Source organism: Molothrus aeneus, chromosome 6, assembly GCF_037042795.1.
Source record: "Molothrus aeneus isolate 106 chromosome 6, BPBGC_Maene_1.0, whole genome shotgun sequence".
NCBI lineage: Eukaryota > Metazoa > Chordata > Aves > Passeriformes > Icteridae > Molothrus > Molothrus aeneus.
In genome coordinates this window covers 41,412,685-41,434,246 of record NC_089651.1, presented here as the reverse complement: position 1 = coordinate 41,434,246, position 21,562 = coordinate 41,412,685, and the positions used below count along the sequence as shown (strand labels likewise).

At 44.1% G+C, this 21,562-nt stretch overlaps 1 protein-coding gene across 2 annotated transcripts in view; it reads right to left on the bottom strand.

Annotated features, from left to right (window-relative positions):
• ADCK1 (aarF domain containing kinase 1) overlaps window positions 1–21,562 on the bottom strand; it is a 74,005-nt gene that overhangs the window by 37,487 nt on the left and 14,956 nt on the right. For both annotated transcript variants that reach the window (XM_066552628.1, XM_066552627.1), the window contains exon 4: window positions 7,269–7,472. In XM_066552628.1, the coding sequence (XP_066408725.1) occupies window positions 7,269–7,472 (204 nt within the window). The remainder of the gene's footprint in view (window positions 1–7,268; window positions 7,473–21,562) is intronic.

Here is a 21,562-nt window from a genome sequence, read left to right as displayed (position 1 = left end):
ACAGAAGCCAGTCCCTCAACATAGCACCTCAATGTTTCTGCCCTGACACAGATCCTGCCTGGAGACTGCTGAGCAAAGGAAATACACACTTGAAAAAAGAAATTCTCCATATGCGAGAATAAGGACTATTAATCCCAGTTATAGACTGCAATTTCCAGCAATTGTCTGAAATTGGAAGGGTTACCCACATGCTCAAAAGTGTTTTCTGTCAATGGCTTGAGCATTGCTGTGCAGCAGATGCACCACCTCTGCAGGACATGGACACTGAATACAGCCTGACACAGCTGCTGTGTGTACTGTCAGCCAAGATGTATTTGCTTCAGAGCAACACTTCAGGTATAATCAGAACTCTGAGAAAACTGTACTGAACACAGCTCACTGTCTGCACAGACACTGAGCCAACAAATTTCATGCAGGTACATCATACACTAACCCCCAGGCACCTAAAGAATTTGTAAATTGAAGGCAAAAAATGTCACTAGGCATCCAGTTCAGAACTATTCTTACCAGGCCATTCCCCATTGCACTTCCTATCTGAAGCTTTTCTCTTCCTTACAGAAGGCCCTCCAAACTCCTTCAGAAAATCTACTGTCCAACTTCCTATATTGTAAATCTTACTAATTTGAAAGAAGTCAAAAGAGGTTATCCTCTAATCTATACTCAAAACCTTCCCTCTCTTAGACTAAGGGGCCTAGAGTACCCAGGAAGAGGCTGCCATGAGCAGGACCCAGCCAAATTCTCCCAGGAGCTCTGAGTGGAGAGAAAACCCATGTAAAGAGACAGTGCCCTCTTCAAAAGCTCCTCTGGCAGTAAGGACAGCAGGCTGTCCTTGGCACGACAGTAAGGGTCAGTAACACTGGAGCTTGCATACAGAATGAGCAGGGACACAAGAAACAAAGCAAGGTTCACTACCTGAGCCATATAAAGCTCTCTGTTTGCTTTTCCCATCTGCCCTTGGAGCAGCAGTTCTGGACAGATGCTGCTATACCACCCAAGGGCTCGGTATAGAGGCAGCCACACTGGGATCTGCCAGTGACTGGGGCCTCTTACCAGAGACAAAGCAGGGCAAGCACAGCATAGGCTGCAGCAGCAGCAGGGACCTGCACAGGCAGCCACTTGTGCCTTTCAGTTGAGTAATGCAGGACCATTTGTTCTGGGTGACATTAATGCTATTCGCCATCCATCTCAGACTCTTTAAATTACCTTTTTATGGCCAAAATCCTTTTCATAATAGATAAAAATCTCTTTTTTATATCCCAAGTTATTGAAAGAAATGTGAAGGTTTTTTATTTGTCATTACAGTTTTAATAAAAATGTGGTTTTTATTGACGTCTGCTTGGAATCCCTGCTGGGTGTACTGCAAGAGACTCAGAGTGGTGGGAGAAGGGACATATCTTCCCATCCCACTTTCCAGCCCCTAACACTGTCAGAGTAATGGCCACCACAGCTCAGCTTCCACATTGGTGGGTAATGGATGGTAATGCAGAATGAGTGACTGACAACACCCATAGCAGGGAAAGAGGCTCAGGTGACCTAGATGTGGGTGCCCACAGTCTGTTAGGGATGTAACACATAGTGATGGACTTCACAGACCATCACTGCAGACCATTCACAGCACAGTACTGCTGGCTGGAGATGGTGTATTAGGACAGAACGAGGTTCACAAGCCACAGGAGACCTGGGTGTTTGGCAAAGCTATTCTGCATCAGTCCACAGCCCCAAGCAACCACAAGAGGGACTGTGCACTGTGGTATACATCAGTGCTTGTGGGCAGAGCACTCAACCACAAGGCTCTGCAGCACTGCAGGAAGCAGGCACCTGTCCTGACATCCTGGAAGGGTTAGACAACACTGCTCACCCAGGAAAAAGCATTCTGGAGCCATAATAGAACCTGCAGCAACCTTCATTATGACATGAAGACTTTGTGATATAGCACAGTAAATGAAACTTCTCTAGAGCACCATATGGTTCCAGCTACAGAAAGTGGCTCATTTTACCCTGGGAATAACTTGGATGCTGTAGGACATGCGGCATAATACCCAACAGCCTATTGAAGGCCTTGCTCTTCTCCCACCAGGCTGAGCATTACTTGAATCATTCTGCAAATCAGAAATAAGCATATGTCTTGCCAGAGCTTAAAGTGCTCATTGACAATTCCAAAAGAATCAGGGAATCAGGTCCATCCTTCTCCCTGTCACTGGCACAGCAAAGGCTGCCATACTATATCAAGAACTCATATAGAAATAGGAGTAAAAATAGTTTTTTCTATTTGTGTTATTTCTCATACTTTCATAGCAGTATGAGGACTGGGAAATCTCTTGCACTGGGGATTAGCACCTTGCTATGGTCTCATTTTCTGTCTTTCCCGTGGCAGTACACGTGGGCATACAAGTTCTGTCCCTCCCTGTCAAATGTCCATGCAGCATCACTGCAGATCACTGCAGTGACCATATTCCCAGGTGTATATGGGTACATTTCAAAAACAGATGAATAATATTTCCTGTACCCAACCCAAAAAACACTTTGGGAACTTTGGGAGTGCCCTAGTTCCAATTAGGACCAGGTTCATTTTTTGCAATAGCCGTGAGCAGTGTGGCCAGGACCCTAAAGTTACTTGATACCACCTCATGCCATTGCCAGTGGCAGGAGAAAGGGACTCTCTTCCAAGGAGAAGGGGCTCCTTCCAATCGAGTTAAAGTGGTGGACAGAACAGTCAGGTATTGTTTATTGTCAGGAGCTTTTCACGTAAATTGCTTCGTCTTATACCTTTCATTATTAATATTGTTGCTGTTATTGTTTGTCTTCTTATCTCATTGCTGTTTCCAGTAAATTGTTCTTATCTTAACCCATGATCTTTTGATAACATCTGAGACTGCTCAGCTTCAACCATTTCTACTCCTCTGCAACAGTTTCAGGACCTGTTAGATGTGAAGGTAAGTCAAGAGACAAGGAGAGACACTCATTCCCTTGGCTAGCCACACGCCTTACACCAGCCCATCACCCCCAAACAATGACAACCTGCACACAGCACCCGGGCAGCTGCACTACACAAGCACCCCCTCAACATGGGAAAGACCTTGCTTGGGACCACACCACCCTCAGATGCAGGGGGGTGCAAACTTTATCCTTGCCCTAATCCCCAACCAAACAACCTTACGCAAGAGACAGGAGCAATGACTAGAGAACCTGCCCAACAGGAACCTGCCAGAAAGGAGCAGGAACTGGGATATTTCTGAAAGGAAAGAGTGAGAGATGGGGAGGAAGGGAGTGTCTCCAACCAAAGAAAATTACCTCCAACATGAGTAAAGGCTTGGGTAAATTATGGAGTACACAAACATATCAAGAGGGAGAATAAGAAGCCTTAGGGAAAAGGTCAATAATTAGATGTAAAAATGCCAATGTGTAAGGATGGACTGGAAGCTGATGAGCAATAGGCTGTGAAAAGTGACACCTTGTTGTACATAGGAGAAGTAATACAGTGGTGCTGAGTGGATAGACCTAGGCTGTGGCCTACTGGGATGTGCAATACGAGGAGGTATTTTGGGACTAGAAAGAGGTAAAAGTGTGTGTTGGTGTAGAGAAGAGTACACAGTGAAGCATGGAGATGTCCCAATATCTAACCTGTGACAGCACTGTGCAGCAGCAGAGAAGTGAGAACCATATTAGGGAATGCACTGGCCAGTAGTGGAGCCAGGCAACAAAGGCACAAAGGATATTTGCAAGACCGGGGTTGTAAAAGTTGACAAGCAGCCATCCTATTAAAAGGGATGCTGTGATATGCCCTTAATCAGAACAGAGTGGCATCATCTCCCCAATATCTCTGTATCCCACAGCCACATGACAGTAGTTTCCAAAAAAACTACTAGAGGGAGGAAATGTCCCTAATCCCAGTGCTGTCAAAATTTCTTCTACCTTTTCTAGTTTCTAAGCACAAAGATTTTGTGTTTTTAAGGTGCACCCACTCTGAAAGTCTTGTTTTCCAGAGCTCCTCATCAGTCCTTCTTCCTAAATGCGTGGTGTCCACATCTTACCAGAAGTTGCCTGACTCTGCTCTGCATGTACTTTGTTGAGTTAGAGCACTTAGCTGAACCAGCTGTCTGTCCCTCTGTCACTAACAGTTCTGCAGAGAAAGAACATATTCAGCTTGCTTTCATTTTCCACGCTTGACACCTTTTCACTTTCAGAATCTTGTTCAAGCAAGGAAGATAAAAATAGAGGTAGGAGAGACTCTTTCATTCATATCTTAACACCCATTCTTATCAACACAGCTTTTCCCAACCGCTCCAAGAAATTCACCCAGAACAAGCCCAACTTGCACTATCTCCACTGTCTCCCCAAAAGATTCTTGCTCTGTGATCTCACTGGTGACTGTTTCCAGGAGTTATTGTAAAAATTTCTCTGCACAGCCTCTCCCACTGCTACTACCCTGTGAATCCCACCCCACCCACCTCAACTTCTTGCATATTAACACTCCAGAGAATTATCACCTCCCACCATCACTCATCCAAACCACTGTGGCTGAGATTAAAAAGCCAGCGTTTGCTCACCAATTATTTTTATCCTAGTGATCCCTGATAGGTACACTGGCCCTGGACATAAAATAGGGTTGGACAGGACAACCCAATAGTCAGCATATATGATGCTTCTGCTTCTGTGTCAAATCAACACACGCCATTCACCTTTACATCAGAGCAGCTCCCAGTCCCCAGCCATGACACCGGCCTAAAATGGGAGACCCTCCATCATCAGGGTATCAAGTAGGTTTGTGTGGAGACAACAAACTCATGGTGAACTGCCATAAATCCACCTCATAAATGCTCTGTCTTTGCTCAAATATCTGTCCCACTGGCATGGTCTCCATTTAAGCCAGTTTTCCCACAAAACATTTGTTAAACACCCAAGCCCATGATAAGATTCACAGGAGTAGGTCACATCAGAAGGCAGACTATTTCTAATTGACTGAAAATATAATGCTTCTGTACATGAAATTGGTTTTTTTTGATCTTCCTGCCCTTTTGCAAGCTCTTGCCTACTTTGTTAGCTTGTCACATTCCTCCCTAGGTATCTCTGTATTTCCAGTTGCTCTTCCTCTCATTTGTTCTGCACTGATCCAAGCTGTATGTAACTACTTCTTGGCTACACCTAAGAGTCATCTGAAGAGCCCTGCTCTTGGGCCTGATGGCAGAACTGGAAGTCTTACCACTGAATTTGAGAGCAGCAGGACTAGGCTCAGGCACTCTGAGAAGATTCCCTCATTGTCATTTTTACTTCTATTTGAATTCATCTGCAAGTTGAATCTGCAAGTTCATCTCAGGTATAATGCTGGCCCCAGAAGGGAAAGTGTCAGATTCCTCTCTGCACTCTTCTCTGCCCTGATACTCCACCTTGCTGCTCTGCTACCTGTATTTCAGATAAGTATATCATATTTAAAATATACTGAGGATCTAGCTACATTGGAATTAAATTTGTTCCTGAAGCAACCCTATTAAACCCTCTAGGCTCCAGCAATGACAGCTTTGGTGCATTAGGTTCCTAAATCCTTTCTGCTTTTAAATATCTTGATTTGGTACCTTGTAACTATTGATACAGGCATTTACATCAGCTTTTAATACTGCCCAGTTTTACAAGGTCCTTTATTTTTATACATGTTATTCTCTTCATTTATCTCTTTTATCATTGCTCTCTTTCCCTTGTTACCATTTCCTCTCCATCGCTTCCTTACCATTTCTACCTTTTTTACCCTCCCTCCCCTGTAACTTCAAAATTAAATATTGCTCAGCACTGCCCATGTGAAAGAAGTGAATGCTATGAGGTAAGACTGTATTTGAGCTGCTTCACTGGGAATCAATGAGGCACAGAGCATTCCTCTAGCTCCCAAGAAGCACAAAGAAATCAGGGATTATCAGTGGCAGCTGAACACACACTTGAGAGAAAAGGTCCCACCTCCAAGAGACACCACACAAACTGAGCCAGAGGTGCCTAGTGTGGTAATTTAATGTGGGTTAACTTTGGGGTGGCTTTCCACGGCTCCTGTGGAAGGGAGATTGCCACATGGAAGCCCATAGAGGCAAAGGCCTGCAGGGAGCAGCCAGCTTGCTCTGCTCCATCTATCCACTGATCTATGAAACACAGCTGGTACCAGCCTTGCTACAAGGATGGAATGCTGATAGAGGCAGCATGTTTCAGACTGGGGGCTGACATTAACCCTGCCATTGAACTGTAAGGAAATATTAATGGTCATTCCTGGCTAGACAATATGTAGACCCTTAAACTACACAGAGGCAGACTCACCCTGTTCAAATCTGCCCATAATATACCCTCTAGATGCAAATACTTCACTTACCTCATGTTTCCCCAGCACCTCCTTACCACACAGTCAGACAGGCCAGAACAACCAAAACAGCCCTAAAAGCATCTATGAGAAACAACAGATGTACACACCACTTCCGTTCTTCAACCTTCTGTCTTCCTCCCCCCCCACACACACACTTTCCCTAGCATCACCTTTGCACACTGTTGTCTCCAGCCTCCCTCCTTACCATGTCTGTTGTGATCCTTGAAAGGCCTCTTCTCAACCTGGGCTACAGGTGAGGGGACATCTTGTAAAGAGCAAGATGCAAAGTAGCAGAACACCCTCTGTAATTTACCATGGTAACTTCCCTTATATCTGATGAACACAGTCACTTACCTACTGATCTCAGTACTGTGGGCTGCTGAGGGTTAATGATGGCACTGACTCCTGAGCTACTGCATTACCTAACTGCAGCACCAAAAGTGATTTATGCCATTATTTTCTTTGGGGGTTAATTAGGGGCTCGAGAAAGTAAAGGGCTGTCAGTGCTAGCTGGAATTGGTCTAGTGCAGCCAGGGGAGAGCAGTCATCCCTCACAGAGCTCTGCCAATACGTCTTTGTCTTGAACATCAATAGCTCCAGCTCCCACTCCTCAGTGTGGCAGACAGCGCTCCATCCTGACCTCCAGCAGCCCCGTTCATCTTGGCATACAGAGTACACTGCTCTGTTGAGTCCTGCCATTTCCATCTGGCACCTTTCACACCCTTACTGCTCTGTTATCTTCTCCTCCTCACCAAAGCCTGCCAATAATGCCCATTGATGGACAGGGAAAACTCACATGGCCTTCACCCAGAAGCAAGGAAGAGGTATCTCCCCTCGGTATCTCTTATAGCTGAGAATCAGCAGTTTTCCTTCCTCTAGCTGTCCAGGGCTTGCTGAGGCCTGAGAAGCCACCACAAGCTATGGCTGCTCCTACCTCTTTGCCCAGATCCTCACGGATAACTTGCTCAATCTCCTGCCTGGTGCTCTGTGGGGCCTGGCTGTGCAGCACCTTGAGGGTGCGGGTGTACTCCTCGGGCAGGAGGTAGTCCAGCGCTCCCAGGTGCTGTCCCACCTTAATGAAGGTGCCTCGGTTGGAGCAGCACAGCTCCCGGAGGCGCTCAGCAGAGCGCAGGTGCACCTGTGAAGAGACCAGAACATCAGTCAAGCCCTTTTGCTGTTACATGCGTATGTCCACATACACATCTTGTTTTGTCCAGTATTTAAGCAGACCAAGGATTTCCTTTCTTGATTCTGGGCATCATCATCTAACATGTCAGTTCATTAGTAGGACTCTGGCTGGATTTAAAGGGTCTGAAGCAGACCAGGACAAGATGCTCCAGAATATAAAGGGTTTCAACACTTGTTTGTATAGGCATCATGATCAGTAACAGCACATTAATTTTTGGCCCATCCTTGCACAAAATAAAATGTCTGGCCATAGGGCAGCATTGATTTGTCACTGTGATTCTGCACTATGGTGCACTATGCACTGTGATTCTGCATAGTTTGGAAACTCCTTGTCAAAAGACAAAAATCACAACCTCAACCATTATGTTAGACTCTTAGCATGAGTGCAGTGAATTAAAATGAGAAGAAATTCACAGGTCTCATCCCAGAGACTTCCAGGAACTCAGAAGAAGAGTCCGTTAAAAATCAAAATTAAAGATCTCTCCTTTGGCAGGGAGGAGGACAGTATACAGGCAGTCCTTAATCTTCCTCACCTCGCTTTTACACGCACAAGGAGAATTACATCCCTCCAGTCCAGTCAGGTCTTGGGTCTTACTGCCTACATTGCCAACAAAGTCTGCAATGACAGTTGTTTGAGCAACTAAGTGTTAGAAGACTTACCAGCTGTGCTCACAGTGGCCAAATGCAACTACCAAATGACAAAACCCATTGGCAACCACTTGCCTGGTCTGTATTTCAGCTCTTTCAGTTCATTTTGCTCCTCAAGAATATACCAGCCACCACATCCTTCAGTGACAATGATTTATTCCCCCTTTATTACTGTCACTAGAAAAGCCTCCTACCAAGGACACAGCTATATTGAATAATATTTAATGAACTTCATATAAGTTTACCCTGATACATTAATAAAACCTACGCAGATCAATAACAAAAAATAACTGTGCACCCATCCTCTCTTAACGCCTGACACCAATCTGCATGAAGTCTCCTCATTCCTCTGGCTTCTGTGTCAGACATCATTGAAGGTCAAATCCTGTGTCTACAGCCCTCATCTGCACAAGATCCTGTGGTGATGGACTCCAGCAAATGCCTTGAAATACATGACAAAAAGGAACAATTCCACAAACATTCATGAACACCACATACACCCACACCATCCAGCAGCTATCTTTGCTCTCTGTGCAAAGCAGTGCCATGTCACATCATGGGACAGGCTGAGTGACTGGTATTTGGGAATGTGTCAGGGGCAGACTGAGTGCTGAGCTGCAAGTGCATGAAACACAGGCCTAGGGGAGTGTGAAGAGAAAGCCTAATGTGCAAGTCTTGCCCTCAGTGTGAGACTTGACAGTTTGATGCCCACGTGCTCACACACACGTATACGCGCATTTTCCTAAGTGGGCACATACAGGCAAGTGTAACTCGTGTGTGCCTGAGCTTCCCCCAGCATACCGCCAGCTCAAAAACACTCCCACATGTATAGGCTGCAAATAACACCCATGAGTATGCCTCAAGTCTCCCACATCATTCTCCTGCATTTTACACAACAGCTCTGAAGCTCCTGCTGTAAAAAGCCTCTGCTCTGGCTCTTTCCCTGTTTTCCTTTCCTGTGTGCAGCAAGGCCAAAAGCAGGCCAAAAGGGAACAAGGAAAGGAAGCCGTACCAGAAGATGAGAGAGCAAGAAAACCACGGTGGGAGTAATGGGACAGAAGAGAAAGGGAGAGAGGGAGCCTGTGCAGCTGGGTTGTTTGTTCCAGCACCGGGAGTGCAGCCCATCAGAGAGAAACAGCTTTTTTGCAGCTCCAATAGTCATTGTCTACCCACTGCCTCCAGCTGTGGACGAGAACCCCTGCCAGCAGTGAAGGAGAGTGGTGGCCAACCACACACCTCAAGGTGTTGGGCAGCCATAGCCAAAGGCACTGGCAGGAAGCAGGGGCAAGGCTCTTTACAGATATGCTCCAAGAAAGCCAACACTGAGCTCCCAGCATTGAGCTCAGGCCAGCACAGGGTCCTGTGATCTCCCACGCACAGCAGGAGCCCATCAAATGACTCCAGGCTGCAGCATGACTCAGGGCAGAGCAGCAGCACCCGGGGCTGTAGTGCAGTGCTGGGTGACAGGACAAGCAGCCAGCTCAGGGTAGCTGAGGTGCTGGCTCCAGTGCATTACCACACCACATGGATTCCCAAGGAAGATGGAAAAAACAGGCTGGAAAAGTCATCTAGCTAAAAATGCAACTGCTTGTAGACACACTTGCATACAGGGTGTATCTTCACATGTGGGTCACTGCTGGGAAGGAGTTGGCAATAGCACCTCTTTCCTCTAGCACAAGGTGAGAGGAAATTTTTGCCCTCACAAATTTATCCCCCCTGTTGAGAAGCTGGTTGGCTTCATGAATGCAGCAGTCCTGGACAAGACAGTCCTTAGAGAGGACTCCAGGAACAAAACAGAACAAAGCATCCTCCTGCAAAGCATCCTCCACAGTGCTCTCACAACTGGCTTGGCTTAAATTCCTAAGAGATAGATGTCCTGGCTGGCTGGCTGGACCAGGGAATTCCAGTTCCCGCACTTCTAGAGAGACAAGATGACCAAGCAGCTTGTCTCAGAAGAGGTAAATCTGTATCCCTACATCTTACAAAACTCCAGTCTGCATTAGAGGCAGAAGTACTTTGAGTATGAAGCAGGACTGTGAATGCAGCTTCCAAGGACTCTTTTCTTATAAACCAGATCAGGTTTTTTAGCAGAAAACTTTCTTAATGATCTCTATTATTTTCTTGGATCTCCCCAACACAGGTCAGAGTTCAGATGCAGCACTTGCTCCTCTGACAGACTACACTCCCCTAATCATGAACAAAGTAAGACCATCACATTCCTATACGGTGTCCAATAGTGGTGGCCCACGTTTCTGTTCCACCTTGAAGAAAATGCAAGGTAAATGGAAATCCCCAGAATGCCTCAGAACTTTTCTTCAAGATACTGATCTTTGTTGCCCAAGAAATTCTTTGAAGACTATTTTTATCAGAGGCAAGAGCTGGAAACAACACCTAGTTTTACACAGATGTAATTGTATGCATCACTCCTGGGAGCACACTACAAAGCAAGGAAGCATTTCATGTACTGAGGAATATCAAGAATAAATTTCCATCAGAAAGGCCTTCAGATCACAAATGTTGCCTGTGCACATGGCTCTTTCCCCAGTCCACATGGGCATCTCTTTCTGTCTTAAATCCTTTCTGCAAATTTCATCAGGACAAATTCTACATTGGCCCATATGGCTATCAGACTCCTCTGCTTTACCTACACCCAGGTTAGAATAGGATTAACACTGATTATTAAAACTGTGAAAGTAACAACTCTTAGGTATAGAGAAGAGGCAACTCTGGGATGAAGCACACGCTCAGCAAGCAGAGCTGCAAAGGGATATATTTTAATTTATGCTTGATGTACAAGCAGACCTGGCTTTTCAAGTAATTTGATTGCTTTTGAAGGAGCTTTTACTCACACAGATTACTGGCAAAGAACTGCTCATCAGAACATCAGATGTACAGATATCATGAACTGGCAGGTGTTAATCTAGTTTTAAAAACAAAGGAATTAATTTAGAAGAAAATAAATACTCAGACTAAAATCTACCAGTGAGAACTTCAGTATTTGATATCTAGTGACAGACCTGGTGGCAAAAGTGCTCAGAAAGGCCACTGAATACAGTAAAGTAAGTGGTCGAAGCAACTCCTCATATGAAATCCCTCAGAAAAGATATCCCACCTGTGCAGGGCATACTCTTAGCTGGCAAAATGTGAAATGAAGATTAGGAATGCAGAGAGAACAGCCTGCCCATCACTGCATACAATGGAGATACACTCTCCACGACAGTATTTCAAGAAAGGTGTCTCCAGAAAACACATGGAAAACTTCAATCACATAAAAATTAGAGATTAATTCAAAAATTAGCTGAGATGCTAATAACCATAATAAAAGGAAATCTCATATTAAAACTGTTAACTTGAAGAGGACTGAAAGGGAATAATTGTGTTGCCCTGTTTTTAAGAAAAGTCTAGACAAATCTGGGAAACTACAGTCCTTCAAGCTTTAATTCTGTATCAACTAAATTACTTGAGACAATAATTACAGAGAGTACTAAAAATCATCTAGCTAAACGTGATATGACTGACAAAAAGCCAACAGGGACTTTGAGGGGAAAAATCATTCTTCACCAGTCCACCAAAATACTGTGAGCTTGTTAATACAATAGCCAATAGAAAAGAGGTATTTACTGGGACTTTCAATAAATATGCTCACAAAGAATGAAAGGAAAACTCAGTAATTATTGGAGATACAAGAACATCACTTGCTCATTTTATCCCATTTCCAGCTCAGAAACCCAGCACTACAGACAGCAGCAATGGAAGACACCCCAATTAGGACAAGGCTGCAACATTTAGTGCTGTTTTCACCACAGCTTCATTTCAACCTGCTCTGAGCATTTTTAAACCAGATAACCTTGCAGAAGCCTTGTTTATCCATTCATTGTTTCTTCCTGGGAGATTGAACTAGCACGGGAAACAGAAACATGATGAAATGGGGAAGAGGTCCACATAATGCACAGAAGGCAGGAGCTCTCTACCATAAAAGGATTGACCTGCATTACTGTCAAAAACAACCAGCAAAGTGTCCCATTATGCCTGTTCTTACACCAAAGTTTCATTTTCCTGCCAGTGATCTGGCAAAGGAGAGAACAGTGCAATGACAAAAATTCCATGAGATGTAAGAGATATTATTCACCACTATGGAAAAATCAGCCCTGCCAAGTCCCTACCAAAGACAGGTGAAAAATCAATACACTGAGGGATCTCACCCTCAGCATAGATGACTGCAAGGTTACACATATTGGGAAGTGCAGTCTCTCCTCCCCACACACGCTGCTGGGCTTTCAACTCACTGGAACCATCCAGCACTTGGATCACATTCTTGTGGATGGCTCAGCCTGCTCAAGGCACAGAGTGAGTCAGGGAAAAAAAAAAAACTGTTTGACTGTGATAAAAAAGATTAAAATGTTAAAAATATCAAAACACTACTGTAAAAATTGAATGCACAACCCCACCCTGGATTCTAGACATCCTATCACAAAAGGGGTAGATAAATTAAAAAGGACAGAGAAAGACGAGGAAAATATGACCATGTCATATAAAAGTCATATTAAAAAAGATATCTGAAATGTTAGGAGATTGTTTAGATTACACAGAGTTGATGCATAAGAGAGAAAAGTTGTATGCAATAATGAAAAAAAACCCTCTCATTCCAACTCTCATAAACCCACAAATAGGGCATTCCACAAAACAACAACCATTTTTAAGTAGTTGGGTTTTTTTTACATCCCATTTTGCACAATACAGCATTAACCAGTGGCACTCACTGTCAGAGGATAGAGAAGCCAAGACCTTAATGGAATTCAGAAAGGCTTTAGATATTTATGATAAAACAACCACACCTGATTTTATATGGAGCTTTTCATCTCTAAAAGTGCTTTTACAAAGCTCTTTACAAAACTCAGGACCGCTATTCTCCATTTTACAGGCTCATAAGAACATTACAGCTAATAAAATGTCTAAAGGGCTTTAAACACTATTGCTCAGGGCACCAAGACAAAAATTACCCTATTGTCTGGCCACAACCAGAGAATGCAAACAGGGCGCATTATTAAAACCTTTAGAGAACCTATTTGGTGTATTCAGCTCCCAAATTCTGGTTAAATCTTCTGCTGAGATCAACCTGTTTCCAAGGGTCTTCCATGTTCACTAAATTACCTGCCATTCAAAGGACTTGTGACATTGGTGATGAACTCTTGCTTTCCCTCCACAGAACAACAGAACTGCTGCTTATGGTCTTTCATATTAAGCCTTTGGGATGCTGGGAAGAAACTTGTGGCACACAGTGGGAGGAAGCATTCCAAACATATATGCTTTCAGCCATCCTGGACAAGAACACTCTTCCAGAAATGCAGTAGACTAGAAGAGCCAGGCCGTCCTTTGGACTCCCTACAGAGGGAAGAGAGGATGTCATCACCTCTGTGGCGGATATCTCCAAAATACAATTGGGTAGGGAGAAAAGACATGTCAGAGAATATAGAAAAGAAATCTGGTCATAGTACTTTTCTCTTCCACCCCCGATAATGACAGGGCCATATGCACAGGACTAGTAAAACTGTAGCAACAGCTTTAGATGACCCAGGACAGCGCAAACCAGAGAAAAATGAAAAGATGTCCACCTCAATTTAACACAATGAGAAACTGAAATCAGTGGCCACACCAAAAGATCTGTAAAGATGCCTAGGAAGGATACAGCTATTGGTGATGTGAATAGGGTACTTGGGTGCTTTAAAAACAGCAATACAAAATGTTGAACCCATTTCAGTGACAGTGCAGTTCTGTCTAAGGGACTGTTATCTCCTCTTTCAACTAATCTGAATAAACATACAGTAAATGTAAACTACTACAGCCTTGACTGACACTAGCAGCCTGGTAATCAAACTGACTGGCAGCAAGGATGCTGCAGGAAGACACACAACTCTAAATGGAATTGTTATTGCCTGCTTTTTGTATTATCTTTCCTACTTACTTTTTACGAAAGCTCATTCCCAAGCACATTAGGTATTTGCCATTCAAATGCTTCCTTATACCAACACTAACTGATCATACTGCTGATGATGGATAGATCTACGCCTTTGGAATTGGAATAAGTCCCGGTGCAATGTACCTCACTACCTAATAATTCATTATTTGTGTGAGTTATGTTTAACTTAGTAAGATCTTTCAGAAATTCTGGCACAACAGTTGGTTGCCAGTGGGACAGAAAGGAAGTGAGAAAGAGAGCTTTATAGTTTAGAAAGGATTAAGGAGGGAGATGATCCCCTGACTAAACTGACAACTTCTTAGGCTCTCAGTCTCATAAACACAGAAACAAGGAGTCACACAGGATGACTAGCAGGATGGTCAGTAAACTCAGTACTAATGGAATATAGCCAGTAGGCTTACAGACAGCTGAAATCTAATGTTGGTATTGGGGCCTTGTATCAGTAGTGCTACAGGTAGCTGAAATTAAAGCAAACACATTTCATAATTCGTGCAAAACTTCCCTGGAGATCAAAATGGACTCTTCCGAACCTAGGCCAACACATTTTACACTGAACAGATATGCAAGCTCACACCTTCCAAGCCATCAGGTCTTTGTATTTCTACATACAAGCACACACAAGTGCTGACATACCACCTGTGCCACACATACTCCCAAGCCTTCCAGCTAAAATCCCTATTCACAACTTGGTTCATATAGGTGACTGAAGGCTGGCCTAGCAACAACTATTAGTATGAGATGCTACTTGGTTCAGAAAACATTTTTACACTAGACTGAGGTCCACCTCTTTGGCCAGTTACTCCCCAAGCTGCTCTGGAGAGTGGAAAGCAGAGTTTCTCAACTGCAGGGCAGAGCATCACCAGTCACCTTGCTGAACCCTGCCCTTGCTGGCTGGTGCATGCACAACCAGCACCGATCGCCTGCCTGTGTTCCATCTTCATTTTACTCCAAGCTCGGTCATTTGTGCTCTGATTATCTCTCATTACTGACGACCTTGCTGTAATGAGTTTTAATCTGCCTCGTATTAATTAGAAACATTTTCATTAGCCAGCTCAATTTTAGGTAAATAGCTAATAGAAGCAACTGAGCTGCAATTAGTTATCTGTGGGGCAGTTCAGGATAAAAATCTGAAGAGAGCAGCTGGTTCCCCTCTAGACACCCCTGTGACATAATGCACTGTTCTGTGTAAGTCTCCTGAGCCAGGAAAACAAGGAGCACAGGGAAGGGCTGGTCAGAGACAAAGGGAAAATAACATGCTAAAATAACTGTGCTGTAGAACTTCTGTGCCTATGGCAGGAGTCAATTTCCCTACACCCACAGACTTCACTTCCTGTGAACAAGGTTCACACCTCTGCTCTTGAGGCTGTTTTACCCTGTGACTACTCAAGAGATCCTTCACACAGGCTCTCTTGTGGGGCACGTACATTATTGTGAATGGTTACTTAAACATGAGGATAAAGTCAGACCAGATCTGCCCAAGACAGAAGGTTCAGACCCATGTATACACAAACATATAGTACTTGCAAAGACAGCAGGTTTATAAAAGTGCATTCAGTGCCTTATTGTCCTGATAGCTGATATACAAATACATCTGTCCTGTGCTTCATTGCAGAGGACCCAAGGAGGATAGAAAGTAACTCAACAGCATGTCTGCAGAAGGCACAGAGACATTCACAGAAGCCACAATGAAATGAGGCACATGTCTTGATCCATTGATCACGGAGCTACAGCTCAACGGAGGCAGGTGAAATGATAATAAATTTGACACAGCACCTCTCAAAATCTGGCTAACAAAATTAATTCACTTCAGCTTGGATCAAACCACGTGGGATGCCAGTGAAAACTGTGAAGACACCATGTTATTTAGTGTTGTATTTAGCTGTGGGGGGGGGCTCTCACACCCTTCCATCAGTCCTAGGAAGCCCTTTTTCATTTGCTGTTTTCAGTTACTGTAAGCAACAGTATCAATTAAGATGTGTATTACACTCGGAAATGTCCCCTAAACAGGAGCTGCTGACATACCCTGCAGAAACTGCACACTATTGACAGAATAACAAGAAATGATGTTGTGCAGTAAAAATGACCTGAAGGGAAAACACTCCCCAGACAGCTACTTCCATGTAAGAAGACTGTGCAAAGGCAGTAGCATGGGAAGTGAGAGCTGGTCTTGGACCATGGGTGGCGGGAAGAGCTCAAACAAGGCCACAGTAGCAATTAGCTTTGAAAGTGTAGCCAAATCCGTATGAGCTTGAGTGACAGCTAAGTGAAGAATCGTAGCAGCAGGATCCAAGATGGAGATCTGACAGCCTCTTCCCTGAGTTCCCACACCCCATCCTGCAATAAAATAGAGCTGGAAAAGCCATGAACTCCACAGGAAACCGCAACATGCAGAAGACAGACTGAAAGGCACACTGAAAGGTAAGTTTTGTAAGGAAGGATGGCCCAAGCACCATTGAGAAAGCTCAGTTAAATCTCATCTACTTCAGCTGAGGGTCCAGACAGAGTAGCTTCAGTCTGCTCTCCTACTGTGGGTGTGCAGAAAAGTAGGAAGCACAGAGGCAGCTGCTGCAGCTGGAGGGGAGAAATCATCACATCCACTTTGTCAACGCTGAAGAATCTGGGCTGGCATTTTTCTCTTCCCAGCAGTCGAATCCCACCCTACCAGCTGCACGTCACAGCTGACCTCCAGTCAGGACCTATCTGAGTCAACGTCAGGCAATTAAATCGTGCAACAGCAGCTTCTCTCCCTTGTACATATGTAACTTCTCTCCTGGCAGGTCACTCCAACAGCCAGGGGAGCAGAGCAAGCCTGCTCCCTCTCTTACAGCCATGCAGACACACACCAACATTCACCTTGGTGGCAGACCCCAGAAAGAAGGGTTTTTATTGCAGTGGCTCCAAAGAGTATACAGCCTCTTACCAAAATGACAGAGGCAGATTCCTTCCCCCTTCTTTAATCTGAAAAGCTCTGACCTTTAAAGCACAGACCTCTTCCCACAGGAACAGGATGCCTGAAGAGGAAAGAGACAGTAACACATGAAATACCTACAAGTGATTAAATTGGATTGACGAGGAAGTCAGGAAAGATAACAACCATGGGATTACACTGTCAATTCCAAAAAACTGCAGTGACTGTCATAGCACCACATCCAACACAGAAAGTGGCTGCAGTGCCAGTAAGTCATCACCAATGGCAAAGTGCGGTTCTACGTTCAAAAAAGTGCCTATGTTAAAAAAGAAAAAAAAACCACAAGGAATGTCCCTTTGTTACTCAGCAGGTCTGTTCCCTTCTGGCTATCTGTCAGAGTTGCTGAATTCAGTGAAAAGATATATATATAAATATAACTCCAGCTTTTTCATCTAGTTGACACCACATAGCTCCACACCAAGAAAGGCAGCTGGTGTCTATTAGCATCCCATCAATGTCACCAGTATGGGAGACTGAGCTGGTGCCTCTTCTGATTCATACACAATAGACTTGTTAAACTGCAATTAGAAGGTCCAATCCTTTCTTGCAGCCAGTCTTGTACTTTTTCACTGAAAACAATAGGTTTCTGCACGTGTCAGTAGAAGCAGAATTTGGATAAAACTGGCTTATGAGGGTGCCAGTGAAGGTAGCATTTGGTCTACTGAATTCTTTTGGCTGCTAGGAACACAAGGAAGAGAGACCTGTATTGACTGTGAGAGTGCCACCACAACATAGCATGAGATAGCAATTTAATGAAGTAAAACACAAATATCTGACATGGCACCAAACTGAGATGAACAAAAAGATGAAATGAAAGCCCAGGTGAGGCCACATGTTACCCAGAGTAGATTACTTTTGCTCCCACAAAAAGCAGAAGGAATTACCTCCAGCAGTACCAGAGGCAATTGCCTTTACTACAGCTGGTATCACAATGAACAATATTGTCCATGCCTTCCCTGCACTTGGCTGTGGCTCACCAAGGTTGTGAAGAGAATAAAGCTGAGATCATCTTTATATAAAACTAGATATGCTACATTTCTCCATCAACAGGCTAGTCAAAGATAGCCAATGTCTAACCTTGGCTAGAAGGCAAAGAGTAAACTCAAGAGAAAAGATATTGGTGCAAAACCTGACAGAACAATACTGACAAAGATCCTCCAAAGAATCAGATCTTGCTGGCCAAGTACAATCACTGTGTATGTTCAACATTTGCATAGCAAAAAAAAAGGGCATTAAAGAATTTGCACAACACAAGATGGACATGAAGCAAGGAAATTAAAGCACTTGCTAATAATCCGAAACTAATACTATCTATGATTTCTAGCCTCAAATATTTAATATTAAAGCATTTACATACTCCACACAGAGATCCCATGAAGAATGAAGTTACAGTGAAACTGAGAGTTGATGTCAGCAGGCAGGAGAAGATAGAAAATGACATAAACATGTTCTTGGTTCAGTCTCTGGAAAAGAAGGGAGCTTCCCTGTTCTCTTATTAAGGAGATCATGGCATGAATGGGGGCTGTGCACTGATTACCTCTGAAGATTTGCTCCTTTTCTGGACAGAGTGCTGCAGGGACAAACACTTGGCTGGAGATGGTAAAAGGGGACTCAGTTCCAACTACAGAGATCCTTTGATCTGTAGTTGCAATGACAACTTGAGGGAGACATCAAGGCAAAGCTGAGAACATGAACAGACCTCATCCAGGAGCTTCTTTAAATCTACATGATTTCTATTTTGAAGTCTATAATTGGCTCCCTCTTAATGGTTTGCTGATCAGCACCTGGCAGCCACTAGCACCCCAGAGTAGCCAGTCAGCCACGAGGCTGCCTGACTGCCTCTTTGAAAGCACAATTACCAAGTCTACATGGATTGCTGTCCAAACTATTCATACACTGTGGGAGCTTTTAAACACAGCAATGAGAAATACAGGTATTTCAAAGTCCTCCTCCTCTTAGCATTGACAGAATGGTTCAGTCACAGGGAAGCAAGGTGCCACAGTCACCTCTACTAGAGGAAAGCAGACATGTTTGGGCCACATCACAACAGCTCCCAGAGAGTATACCATAAGAATAATTTGGAGCAGGTGATCTGGAACTTCCTGAGGGACACAAGCATACTGGCCACTTGGAATTCAACCAGCACATCATTTTGGCCTCCCCGACACAGAAAACCCTTAGTGGCAATAAAGCAGTCCAGATAATGACTTTGTGTCTTGTTCTAAAATCCATAAAATTCACAAGTCCAGCATTCTTCACTTCAAGCCTTCATGATGCTGCTCAACCACAACCCAGATAGAAGGCGTTGGTCCAATACCAACCATGAAGACCTCCCCTCCATATGGCAATGCCCCCACCCTAGATCATTTTGTCACATAATGTTTGGAAACCAAAAGCTCAATAAAAGCAAGCTTGGAAACCCATTCTACACTCTAGTCCTAGTATTTCAAATCTCCCATCTCTAAGAAAAAATCTGTTGGCTTACAGAGAAGCATGTGTTTCAAGCAGTTATATGGGAGCTGTTAGATTTTACTACTCAGTTGCCTGAAAGAAAAAAAGAAATCCCCTCTGTTGGCCTATTAATCTGTCATAACAAGATTCTTCATAATTAGTTTGTCCCTAACAGTTGCTTTGTAGTGGTAGCAAGAGAATATTTCAGGAATGGCAATTACCTCTGGTGTCAAAATGATCAGGAAAACAAATGTTCAACCATCAACAAAATGCAGTGCCTTTTCCACTCCCACCTAATGGTGGGTGACAGCACTGCACATCAGAATTACAGAGTGGGTAATTACCAGGCACATTGCTATTGAGAATTCATTTCCTCTCTTGAGAAGAAATTTGTTAAGCAATGCAGGTGGAAGGAGAGGCATCTCTCACAGGGATGGGGGTCCTGTGGGTAAATGGTCTTATCAATACATTGCTTAATTTACTACACATATGTCCAACAATTATAAGCAGTGAGCACTATTTAAAGGAATTTTCCTTTATTAGATACTCATACATCCCACCATTTCAAAGATTTTGCAATAGGACAAAGCTTGACCTCTTTATTGTTACTTTATTTAAATGTAGTATCCTTCAAATAAAATTCACATGTCTGCATTAGTCCCTTCACTCCATCCATACTAACAGGAAGTACAGTGGGTTTTTAGACTTTTTGTAAATGGAAGAGTTCCTTGGATTTCAGCATATTGTGAAACCTGACATCCTACTGTCTCTGGAGTGAGATTTACAAGAATGAAACTAAGGCACACTGTGGAGCTCATCTTCTCAGATGAGGACCAAGTTGTGCCCAAGCCAGGAATCCTACTCCAGAGAGGGACTGGGAAGGGGAAACCTGCTGGTTTGGCTGCCATTGACACAAGTGTGCAAAGCCAGACTGGGAGAGCTGTCCTGTCTGGGTTTGGAAATGTATCCTCCCAGCAGTTGGGTCTCAGTTCTCAGAAAATTAGAATTGTGGCAAATCTTCCCCACATGAGTTACCAAGGAATGCAAGGCCAGGTGGGGTAAGCCTATATCCAATCTGCCACCAGGGCAGAGGCCAGGGAGGCGGCAGCCAGGGCTGAGGCATCACTGGGAAGAGGCAAGGACAGAGCTGGAGCAGGCAAGAAGCTGTTTCAGGCCTGGTACAGGATGGCAGTAGAAGTGAACAGAGAGCTCAGCTGTGTAGGGCCAGTGTGGGAAGCTGCATGCATTCAGATGGGGATACACCAGGAGGGATACATGCATGAAACTGCTTCTGTGTGCATTTTGCTCAGTACTTAACCACATTACCAAACACTTGTTAACCCTAAAATCAGAACATAGGTTTAAAAGAATCAAACATCACCTTCACTTCTGGTACAGATTCAGTCCACTTTGGGAAGACTGGAAATCAAGGAAGTTGCAGAGGACACAACCCTGCCAGTCAGGGTGGCAGGAGCTGGTATTGCTCTTGGGAGCCCATCAGATTGCAGTCACCTCTTGTCTTCAAGCACACAGTCCTGAACTAGCACCAGCTCAGAGTGAAGACAGTGCAGTTCCAGCTAACAGCTTTGCTGTTTCTCAATCCCCATCACTCAGGATTTCAATTTACAATTCCCCAGCCAAGGATCACCACTCTGTATATTGGCATGGAATAACTCCCAATTCAGACTGACATAGCAAAACCTCAGCTTACTACAAGAAATAGAAGCAGGGATGTTTTCCTGGAGAGGAAGAAGAGAGACTGAACAGGCAATACCAGGGCATTGCAGAGATGAAAAAGCTCCTGCTGAGCTCTGGAAATGCCTGGCTGTGCTGCCTGACCGTGAATGCAAAGGAAAGGGCCAGAGGGAGAAAAGCTTATCTTCCCTACTTCTCTTCACACAACAGTCCTATGATAAACAAAACCTGCTGCCCTTCAGCAGTTCTGTAAAAAACAACTTGTGTTCAGAAAAGCCCTACAATAACAAACAGGCTGCAC